This window comes from Hyperoodon ampullatus (assembly GCF_949752795.1).
Source record: "Hyperoodon ampullatus genome assembly, chromosome: 5".
In the NCBI taxonomy this organism is placed as follows: Eukaryota; Metazoa; Chordata; class Mammalia; order Artiodactyla; family Ziphiidae; genus Hyperoodon; species Hyperoodon ampullatus.
Window position 1 is genome coordinate 71,999,552 of NC_136918.1, and position 12,179 is coordinate 72,011,730.

The following is a 12,179-nucleotide window of genomic DNA, read 5'->3' on the forward strand; positions in this document are numbered from 1 at the left end:
AGTGTTTTCAAGTTAGTGTCTTCATATACTTTGGATAAATACTCAGAAGTGGGATAGCTGGATCATATGGTAGTTCTATTCCTGCATTTCTAAGGAATCTTCATACCGTTCTCCATAGTGGCTGTGCCAGTTTACATTCCCACCGACACCGCAGGAGGGCTCACTTTTCTCCACGTACTCGCCAACACTTTTAATTTCTTGCCTTTTGATAAAAGCCATTCTAACAGGTATGAAGTGATATGTCGTTGTCGGGTTCTTTTTTAGTTTTTTAAAAATTGAGGTATAATGGAGTTACAGTGTTACGTTTCAGGTGTACAAGATAATGATGAACAATTCCTAAAGATTATACTCCATTTATAGTTATTATAAAATATTGGCTATGGACCCTTGCCTGGCGGTCCAGTGGTTAAGGCTCCATGCTTCCACTGCAGGGGGCCCGGGTTCAGTCCCTGTTCAGGGAACTAAGATCCCCGTGTGCTGCGGGGTACGGCCAAAACATAAATATTGGCTGTATTCCCTGTGTTGTACAATATATCCTTGTAGCTTAATTACTTTAAACATAGTAGTTTATACCTCTTCATCTCTTACCCCATCTTGCCTCTCCCCACTTGTAACCACGAGTTTGTTCTCTATATCTGTGAATCTGTTTCTTTTTTGTTATATTCACTAGTTTGTTTTATTTTCTGGATTCCATGTTTAAGTGATAACATAACAGTATTTGTCTTTCTCTGTCTGACTTATTTCACTATGCATAATACCCTACAAGTCTATCCATGTTGTTGTAAATGACAAAATTTCACTCTTTTTTTTTATGGCTGAGTATATACATACACACAGACACACACATGCATATATGTATCACATCACAGCTTCTTTAGCTGTTCATCTGTTGATGGACACTTAGGTTGTTTCCATATTTTGGCTGTCATAAATAATGCTGCCATGAACATTCAGCTGCATGTATCTTTTCAAAGTAGTGTTTTTGTTTTCTTTGGATGTATACCCAGGAGTGGAATTGCTGTATCATATGGTAATTCTATTTAGTTTTTTGAGGAACCTCCACACTGTTTTCCACAGTGGCTGCACCAATTCACATTCCCACCAACAGTGTACGGGGGTCCCCTTTATTTCACAACCTAGCCAACATTTGTTATTTGTGGTCGTTTTGATGTTAGGTGTTCTTACAGGTGTGAGGTGGTATCTCATGGTGGTTTGATTTGTATTTCTCTGACGGTTAGTGATGTTGAGCATCTTTTCATGTGCCTGTTGCCCGACTGGTATGTCTTCTTTGGAAAAATGTCTGTTCACCTCTTCTGCCCATTTTTGTTAATTGATTTTTATTGGAGTGTAGTTGATTTACAATGTTGTGTTAGTTTCAGGTGTACAGCAAAGTGAATCGGTTATACATATATCCACTGTTTTTTAGATTCTGTTCCCATATACGTTATTACAGAGTATTGAGGAGAGTTGTATAAACTTTTTTTTTTACATCTTTATTGGAGTATAATCGCTTTACAATGGTGTGTTAGTTTCTGCCTTATAACAAAGTGAATCAGTTATACATATACATATGTTCCCATATCTCTTCCCTCTTGTGTCTCCCTCCCTCCCACCCTCCCTATCCCACCCTTCTAGGTGGTCACAAAGCACTGAGCTGATCTCCCTGTGCTATGCGGCTGCTTCCCAGTAGCTATCTGTTTTACATTTGGTAGTGTATATATGTCCATGCCTCTCTCTCGCTTTGTCAGAGCTTACCCTTGCCCCTCCCCATATCCTCAAGTCCGTTCTCTAGTAGGTCTGTGTCTTTATTCCTGTCTTACCCCTAGGTTCTTCATGACATTTTTTTCCCTTAAATTCCATATCTATGTGTTAGCATATGGTATTTGTCTTTCTCTTTCTGACTGACTTCACTCTGTATGACAGACTCTAGGTCCATCCACCTCATTACAAATAGCTCAATTTCGTTTCTTTTTATGGCTGAGTAATAGTCCATTGTATATATGGGCCACATCTTCTTTATCCATTCATCCAATGATGGACACTTAGGTTGTTTCCAGCTCCGGGCTATTGTGAATAGAGCTGCAATGAACATTTTGGTACATGACTCTTTTTGAATTATGGTTTTCTCAGGGTATATGCCCAGTAGTGGGATTGCTGGGTCATATGGTAGTTCTATTTGTAGTTTTTTAAGGAACCTCCATACCGTTCTCCATAGTGGCTGTACCAATTCACATTCCCACCAGCAGTGCAAGAGGGTTCCCTTTTCTCCACACCCTCTCCAGCATTTATTGTTTCTAGACTTTTAGATGATGGCCATTCTGACTGGTGTGAGATGATATCTCATTGTAGTTTTGACTTGCATTTCTCTAATGATTAATGATGTTGAGCATTCTTTCGTGTGTTTGTTGCGAGTCTGTATCTCTTCTTTGGAGAAATGTCTATTTAGGTCTTCTGCCCATTTTTGGATTGGGTTGTTTGTTTGTTTGCTACTGAGCTGCATGAGCTGCTTATAAATTTTGGAGATTAATCCTTTGTCAGTTGCTTCATTTGGAAATATTTTGTCCCATTCCGAGGGTTGTCTTTGGTCTTGTTTATGGTTTCCTTTGCTGTGCAAAAGCTTTGAAGTTTCATTAGGTCCCATTTGTTTACCTTTGTTTTTATTTCCATTTCTCTAGGAGGTGGGTCCAAAAGGATCTTGTTGTGATTTATGTCATAGAGTGTTCTGCCTATGTTTTCCTCTAAGAGTTTGATAGTTTCTGGTGTTACATTTAGGTCTTTAATCCATTTTGAGCTTATTTTTGTGTATGGTGTTAGGGAGTGATCTAATGTCATACTTTTACACGGACCTGTCCAGTTTTCCCAGCACCACTTATTGAAGAGGCTGTCCTTTCTCCACTGTACATTCCTGCCTCCTTTATCAATGATAAGGTGACCATATGTGCGTGGGTTTATCTCTGGGCTTTCTATCCTGTTCCTTCTGCCCATTTCTCAATCAGGTGGCTTGCTTTTTCCTATTGAGTTGTATGAGCTGTTTATATATTTTGGATATTAACCTCTTATTGGTCATCTCATTCCCAAATATTTTCCCCAGTCAGTAGGTTGTCTTTTCATTTTGTTGATGGTTTCCTTTGCTGTGTGAACACTTTTAGGTTTAATTAGGTCCCATTTGTTTATTTTGGCTTTTGTTTCCTTTGCCTTAGGAGACAGATTAAAAAAATATACAGTAAAGATAGAAAATCAAACATGTACAAAGCTAGTAGGAAGGTTAAAAGCCAAAAGTAGTAATATCATCTGTATCTACAGTAAGCAGTTTGGGGATACACAAAATAATTAGATGTAAAATATGATGTCAAAAACAGTAATCATAAGGGGAGGAGAGTACAATTGTAGGGTTGTTAAATGCATTTGAGATTTGAGATCAGCAACTTAAAACAATCACATATAACAATATATCACTGTATATAAACTTCATGATAGACACAAACAGAAAAATCTATAATAGATGCACACAGAAAAAAGAGGCAAGAATTTGAACATGACATTAAAGATAGTCATCAAATCACAAGACAAAAGAATGAAAGAAGAAGAAAGGAAGAAAAAAGCACTACAAAACAACGTCAAAACAATTAATAAAATGGCAATAAGAACATACACATCAATAATTATTCAAAGTAAATGGACTAAATGCTCCAATCAAAAGACATAGGGCGATAGATAAATGAGGACCTACTGTATGGCACAGGGAACTCTATTCAATATTTTGTATATAATAACTTATAATGGAAAAGAATCTGAAAAAGAATATATACATATATAGATCGCTTTGCTGTACACCTGAAACTAATACAACATTGTAAATCAACTATACTTCAATAAAAAGTTGTTTGTTTTGAAAAAAAAGAAGAGTGGCTGAATGGATACAAAAACAAGACCCATATATATGCTGCCTACAAGAGACTCACTTCAGATCTAAAGACACACATAGACTGAAAGTGAGGGGATGGAAAAAGATACTCCATGCAAATGGAAATAAAAAGAAAGCTGGGGAGCAATACTTACATGAGACATAGACTTTAAGAGAAATAGATTTTTGTGGTTTTGATTTGCATTTCTCTAATAATTTGTGATGTTGAACATCTTGTCATGTGTCTATTGGCCATCTATGTCTTCTTTGGAAAATGTCCTATACCCATTTTGGGGTTGTTTTATTTTTGTTGTTGTTGTTGTGAGTTCTTTCTATATTTTGGATGTTAACCACTTACTGGATATATGATTTGCAAGCATCTTCTTCCATTAGGTAGGTTCCCTTTTCATTTTGTTGCTGGTTTCCTTTACTGTGCAGAAACTTCTTAGTTTGATGTAATCCTATTTGTTTACTTTTGCCTGTGTTTCCCTTGCCTGAGGAGACAAATAAGTGGAAAAGTGTTCTGTGCTCATGGATTGGAAGAAATAACATCGTTCAAATGTCTCTATTACCTAAAGCAATCTTCAGATTCAATGCAATCTCTATCAAAGTCCCAAGGATATTTTTCGCAAAAATAGAATACAAAAGTCTTAGATTTACATGAAACCATAAGAGACCCTGAACAGCCAAAGCAATCCTGATAAAAAGAACAGAGTTGGAGGTATCACACTCTCTGATTTAAAACTATATTATAAAGCTACAATAATCAAAACAGCATTATATTTGCAGAAAAGCAGATACATAGGTCAATGGAACATAACTGAGAACCTGGGAGTAAACCCATACATATACGGATAATGAATTCATGGCAAGGAAGCAAAGAGCGTACAATGGAAAAGGACAGTCTCTTCAATAAATGGTGACGGGGGAACTTCCCTGGTGGTGCAGTGGTTAAAAATCCGTCTGCCAATGCACGGGGACACGGGTTCGATTCCTGGTCTGGCAAGATCCCACATGCCACGGAGCAACTAACCCTGTGCGCCACAACTACTGAGCCTGTGCCCTAGAGCCCGCGAGCCACAACTACTGAGCCCCTGTGCCACAACTACCAAAGCCCGTGTGCCTAGAGCCTGTGCTCCGCAACAAGACAAGCCACTGCAATGAGAAGCCCAGGCACTGCAACGAAGACCCAACGCAGCCAAAAATAAATAAATAAATAAATTTAGATTAAAAAATGGCGTTGGGAAAACTGGACAGCCACATGCTAAGAAAAAAAAAAAAGAAACTAGACCACTATCTCACACCACACACAAAAGTCATCTCAATGCATTAAAGACTTTAGGGCTTCCCTGGTGGCGCAGCGGTTGAGAGTCCGCCTGCCGATGCAGGGGACACAGGTTCGTGCCCCGGTCCGGGAAGATCCCACATGCCACGGAGCGGCTGGGCCCGTGAGCCATGGCTGCTGAGCCTGCGCATCCGGAGCCTGTGCTGCACAATGGGAGAGGCCACAACAGTGAGAGGCCCGCATACCGCAAAAAAAAAAAAAAGGGCAGAAGACCTAAATAGACATTTCTCCAAAGAAGACATACAGAAGGCCAAGAAGCACATGAAAATATGCTCAACATCACTAATTACTAGACAAATGCAAATCAAAACTACAATGAGGTATCACGTCACACTGGTCAGCATGAGCATCATTAAAAAGTCCACATATAATAAGTGCTGGAGAGGGTGTGGAGAAAAGGGAACTCTCCTACAGTGTTGAAGGGAATGTAAATTGGTGCAGCCATTATGGAGAACAGTATGGAGATTCCTTAAGAAACTAAAAAGAGTTGCTATATGGTCCCGCAGTCCCACTCCTGGGCAAATATCCCGAGAAAACTCTAATTTGAAAAGATACATGCACCCCAATGTTCATAGTAGCACTATTTAAAATAGCCAACTGGCGACTTCCTTGGTGGCGCAGTGGTTAAGAATCTGCCTGCCAGTGCAGGGGACACAGGTTTGAGCCCTGGGCTGGGAAGACCCCACATGCCACCAAGCAACTAAGCCCGTGTGCCACAACTACTGAAGCCCGCTAGCCTAGAGCCCACGAGCCACAGCTACTGAGCCCACATGCCACAATTACTGAGGCCCGTGTGCCTAGAGCCCGTGCTCTGCAACAAGAGAAGCCACCGTAATGAGAAGCCTGCGCACTGCAACGAAGAGTAGCCCCCGCTCGCTGCAACTAGAGAAAGCCCACGTGCAGCAACAAATCCCAACACAGCCAAAAATTAAATAAATAAATAAATAAATAAATAAATGCTTCCAAGACATGGAAGCAACCTAAATGTCTATCTACAGATGAATGGATAAAAAGATGTGGCATACCTATACAATGGAATACTACTCAGCCATAAATGAGAATGAGATGATGCCATTTGTAGCAACATGGATGGACCTAGAGATTATCATACTAAGTGAAGTAAGTCAAAGAAAGATAAATATCATATGATATCACTTGTATGTGGAATCTAAAATATGATACAAATGAAGTTATTTACAAAACAGAAATAGACTCACAGACATAGAAAACAACCTTATGTTTACCAAAGGGGAAAGAGGGTGGGGGAGAGATAAATTAGGAGTTTGGGATTAGCAGATATAAAACTATTATGTATTCAGTGTAAAACAGATAAACAACAAGGTCCTACTGTATAGCACAGGGAACTATATTCAATATCCTGTAATAAACCATAACCATGTAAAAGAATATGGAAAAAATATATAACTTTGCTGTACACCAGAAAGTAACACAACAATGTAAATCAACTATACTTCAATTAAAAAATAAAATAAAATTTAAAAATGTGCTAATGAACAGCTGAGTCAAATATAAAAGGAACAACAACTTGATTGGCAGAGACCTCTTGCCTGCAACAACAATAAAAGATGGCAGAACAATGGAGTAATGTCTTTAAAGTACTTAAATAACACTTTAGAATTAGGAATGAATACATAATAAAAATTTTCAGATATACAAGACTATGAGAGTGTACTACACAAAACATGTTGAGATTTACAAAACCAAGATAATTTACTACACATAGGGTATAGTGGAAAGAACTATTAAAGTATATTCTTCAGCAAGAAGAAAATTGAGGCTAGACTTTGAGAGTGGAATATAAGAATAAAAAGGTAGAGAGGAAATGGTAAAGCATGTTGGTGAATATAAATAGTATTGCTGTTTAAAAAAACTGAAACCATCTTGTTTTCGGCTTTACCTGTAGATTTTATTTCTTTTATAAAAATGTGAAAGAAATATGGTAATTAATTAATGTTTTATTTTTTAAATTTTTTATTTATTTATTTTTGGCTGCATTGAGTCTTCGTTGCTGCGCACGGGCTTTCTCTAGTTGCGGTGAGCGGGGGCTACTCTTCGTTGAGGTGCACGGGCTTCTCACTGCAGTGGCTTCTCTGGTGGCGAAGCATGGGCTGTAGGTGCGTGGGCTTCAGCTGTGGCTCATGGGCTTAGTTGCTCCACGGCATGTGGGATCTTCCCAGACCAGGGCTCGAACCCATGTCCCCTGCATTAGCAGGCAGATTCTTAACCACTGTGCCACCAGGGAGGCCCCTAAATTAATGTTTTAAAAGTTAGAGGTTTGATTTATAAAAGAAAAACTCGGGGTAGAATTTAAAAGGTATGAATAATGTGGAATAGCAGGAGTGCAAACATTTTACATCAGTCTCTGAGACAAAATAACCGGAGGAAGAGATTTAAAAAGGAAATGCATATCCTAATACATGCTGAAAACATCTGATAAAATCCAGCATTTATGGAGAGGGTGTGGAAAAAAGGGAACCCTCTTGCACTGCTGGTGGGAATGTGAATTGGTACAGCCACTATGGAGAACGGTATGGAGGTTCCTTAAAAAACTACAAATAGAACTACCATATGACCCAGCAATCCCACTACTGGGCATATACCCTGAGAAAACCATAATTCAAAAAGAGTCACGTACCAAAATGTTCATAGCAGTCCTATTTACAATAGCCCGGAGATGGAAACAACCTAAGTGTCCATCATCGGATGAATGGGTAAAGAAGATGTGGCACATATATACAATGGAATATTACTCAGCCATAAAAAGAAATGAAATTGAGCTATTTGTAATGAGGTGGATGGACCTAGAGTCTGTCATACAGAGTGAAGTAAGTCAGAAAGAGAAAGACAAATACTGTATGCTGACACATATATATGGAATTTAAGAAAAAAAAATGTCATGAAGAACATAGGGGTAAGACAGAAATAAAGACACAGACCTACTTGAGAATGGACTTGAGGATATGGGGAGGGGGAAGGGTAAGCTGTGACAAAGCGAAAGAGAGGCATGGACATATATACACTACCAAATGTAAGGTAGATAGATAGTGGGAAGCAGCCGCAGAGCACAGGGAGATCAGCTGGGTGCTTTGTGACTGCCTGGAGGGGTGGGATGGGGAGGGTGGGAGGGAGGGAGATGCATGAGGGAAGGGATGTGGGAACAGATGTATATGTATGACTGATTCACTTTGTTATAAAGCAGAAACTAATAAAAAAAATCCAGCATTTATTCATAATGAAAAGTGAACTTGACTGGAAGAGAACTTCCTCAGGTTAAGAGGAAGCTATGAACAAACATCATACAATTATGTATAGTAACCATCATACTATTTTGCAACTTTCCAGGAGAGCAGCTCAAAACACCAAGAAAGAGAAAAGCCATGGCTAAAAATCTTCATAAATGCATGGGAAAACATATAACATGAGAAATCCAGTTATTTATTGGTTTGGGGAGAAATAGGGTAGCAATAGGGTATGGTGCTGGAGAGAGAAGAATTTGAGAGAAAATAACCAATGCAAACGAGCGGGAATGGATAGGCCTGAGAATGATGTTGTAAAGAAGTCCAGACGTCTGAACACACATTGTCCGGTATCCCTGGGCAGATTTTCCATTTCAAAGATGAGGTCTAGAGTCTGCTTTCTTTTCCTGACGTCTTCTCCTGCTACTATAGCCAGTCTGGAGGGAAAAAGGAGTTGTTGGCCCACGAGATGCTTAATTTCCAGGTTGTAGGACATTCAGTGTAAAAGACGCCGGGAAATCCATTGGGCCTCCAGGATGGTAGCCAGAATTTGTGTGTGTGTGTGTGTGTGTGTGTGTGTGTGTACACCGGGGTGCAGTTCATTCCGGGAACAGACATCTCTGGGCCTCGCGCTTAGGACGGTAAGGGCGTTGGGGGCGCTCGTGAGGACCCGGACTCGGAGAGGGAGGTAGAGGTTGGAGTGGTGAGTCGAGGGAGAGCTCCCGAAGGCGCAAGTGCAGGTTGTCGTCGTGGTGAGGAGAGCGTTTCTCTGGACTAGGATTGGGCGCCCGAGGACGGGGCTCTGGGACAAAGCCCTGCGCGCTGGGTCCCGACACCCTTGCGGTGGGGCTGCGGAGCTCAGCGACGGAGCCGGCTTCAGCCTCCATCCCAGGCGGCAGGAGCTCGGCGTCTGCTTCCTCCTGGTTGGCCTCTTCTTGGCGGGCGATCTCTGGGACAGCTGCGCAGAAGAATCCCGGCTCCCGGGCCATGTACTCCCCTGGAGCGCTCAGGAAAGCGGCCCGTTGCAGGCCCTGTCCCCACGGGCCTTCCACGCCCCAGCCCAGGAGGGCCTCGGGGACCAGCATGAAGATGTGATCTCCGAGAGACACTTGCAGCACGGACGTGGGCTTGGGCTCCAGCAGCACGTCGACGCCATCTAGGGGCAGGTGCAGGGCCCAGCCGGCGGGCAGGACCACTACGGAAGTGAGCGCGTCCGCGGCCGGAGGTCCCGTCAGGTTGTCCAGGCTGGGCGCCGCCTCGGACTCGGACTCGGGGTCCTCGGGCTCCTCCGTTCGGCGGCGCTTGGCGGGGCCGGGTCCTTCGGTCTGCGGTCCCCACCAGTCCGCAGGGTAGGCACTGGGCCTGCGGGGCCGTTTGCCCATGACCTCGACCGACGGACGGCGCCCCCGGGGCCTGGCAGAGGGCGAGGAGGCGCTCGATCCTGCACGCTGTGACGGGTTTCGACGACGGCTGAGGCAAGCCGGGGCGGGGCGGCGCGATGCGGGGACGGCAGGACGGCGCGATACGGGACGAGTCCTCGGAGCTCCGGGGCCGCCTCCTGCAGTTGGTCCTGCAGTTCAGGTTTCTAGGGGAACGGCGTCTGGCGCGGGGCTGGGCCTGGCGCCTTCGAATCTTCAGCTCGTCACGCCGATTCGTCTACGCAACAGACAGCGAAAGATGCTGCGGGTGAAGCCAGTGAAATCCTAGTCGCAAAATGTCACGCGAAGCCCCGCCCCCTCCAAGGCTCCGCCCCGTAGACCTCGCGGTATCTGTGCTGCCCAATAGCCGGGGCTGTGGTTGGTAGAAAGCTACTGTTAAAGTCCTCCAGGGGCCAGAATACTCGTGTACTTCATTTTTAGAGAAAAAAAGATACACCGAAAATGGAACTTTAAATATTAGTCACCTTTAAGGTTAATATTTTCCTTTGATTTCAGGCATTCTAGAGAAAAAAACCACTCAAATAGACCACCCCCCTGGCAACATAAAACGGACCTATCTAAACGTTCCATGAAATTCCTTTAATGCTTGTGCTTTCATTTCAGGAGTAAATGGAAAATACTCATATATGTTTAGGTAAAGCTCTGTCTTAATGGTCAAATATTTGTGGCAGTTCCTTCCTGAAGATAAAAGCTGTTATAAAATTAAAGCAATCTTAGTATAATTAAATTGTTGTATTCAGTATTTATTATATGTCAACCGTTCTACTGAGGTTTAAAAAATGATCTTCATTTACTAAATTAAATTAAATTTAATTAATTAATTTATTTATTTTGCGGTACGCGGGCCTCTCACTGTTGTGGCCTCTCCCGTTGCGGAGCACAGGCTCCAGACGCGCTGGCTCAGCGGCCATGGCTCACGGGCCCAGCCCCTCCGCGGCATGCGGGATCTTCCCGGACCGGGACACGAACCCGTGTCCCCTGCGTCGGCAGGCGGACCCTCAACCACTGTGCCACCTGGGAAGCCCTGATCTTTGTTCTGAAAAAATTTTTTATTTTTATGTACTTTTGGCTGCGTTGGGTCTTTGTTGCTGCGTGCGGGCTTTCTCTAGTTGCAGCGAGCGGGGCCTAGTCTTCGCTGCGGTGCACAGGCTTCTCGTTGCGGTGGCTTCTGTTTGTTGCGGAGCACGGGCTCTAGGCACACGGGCTTCTGTAGTTGTGGGACGCAGGCTCAGTAGTCGTGGCTCTTGGGCTCTAGAGTGCAGGCTCAGTAGTTGCGGCACATGGGCTTATTTGCTCCACGGCATGTGGGATCTTCCCGGACCAGGGCTCGAACCCGGCATGCGGATTCTTAACTACTGCGCCACCAGGACCCTGGTGGCGCAGTAGTTAAGGTATGTACTAAAAGCTGTACACATTTAATGTAAACAACTTGAGTTTGTAGATAAGAATACACTCGTGAAACTATCACCACAATCAAAACCATAAAAGTTATCTATGACCTGCAAAAGTGTCTTCCTGCCCTCTCTGAAAAAAAAAATGATCTTTTTTACTTTTCACAACACCTGAAGCTCAGAGTGGTCAAGTGAGGTTTCAAAAATTAAATATGTACCAAGTTTGTGTTAGATATAGGCATCCAATGCAGACTTCTCTGGTTTTAAATCATGAACTCTTAACTCATACATTTATTGCATACACCTAAGAGTGAATTACTATAATTGGTCCTGTGTGTGTCTTTTCAAGTTAATAGGTAGGGACTTCCCTGGTGACGCAGTGGTTAAGAATCTGCCTGCCAATGCAGGGGACATGGGTTTGATCCCTGATCTGGGAAGACCCCACATGCTGCAGAGCAGCAAAACCCGTGCGCCACAACTACTGAAGCCCTTGTGCCTAGAGCCTGTGCTCTGCAACAAGAGAAGCCACTGCAATGAGAAGCCCGCGCACTGCAACCAAGAGTAGCCCCTGCTGGCCTCAACTAGAGAAAAGCCAGCATGCAGCACCGAAGACCAGACACAGCCAAAAATAAATAAATAGATAAATAAATAAACAAATAAATAAATTTTAAAATTATAAAAAAAGATTTAAAAAATGTTAATAGGTAACGCCTTCCTCTTTTTTTTCCCCAAAATATTTTTCACAGTTTAAACTCCTGTGAGCGGAGTATGTTTCCATTTCATGACATCCTTGTAAACATTTCTTATTGATAGACTCTTAACTGTTTTCCAACCTGGTGTAGT

General features: G+C 42.7%; 2 protein-coding genes across 2 annotated transcripts in view; both read right to left on the reverse strand.

The window, feature by feature from the left end:
• Nucleotides 1-12,179, reverse strand: part of LOC307053752 (vomeronasal type-2 receptor 1-like) — a gene marked incomplete at both ends in the record, with an annotated part of 253,032 nt that overhangs the window by 44,099 nt on the left and 196,754 nt on the right.
• On the reverse strand, nucleotides 9,106-9,888 carry LOC307053366 (proline-rich protein 23C-like; the record flags this gene model as incomplete). The annotated part of the gene is made up of 1 exon (XM_079704745.1): nucleotides 9,106-9,888. One exon carries the CDS (start codon nucleotides 9,886-9,888, stop codon nucleotides 9,106-9,108), a length of 783 nt encoding a protein of 260 aa, XP_079560871.1.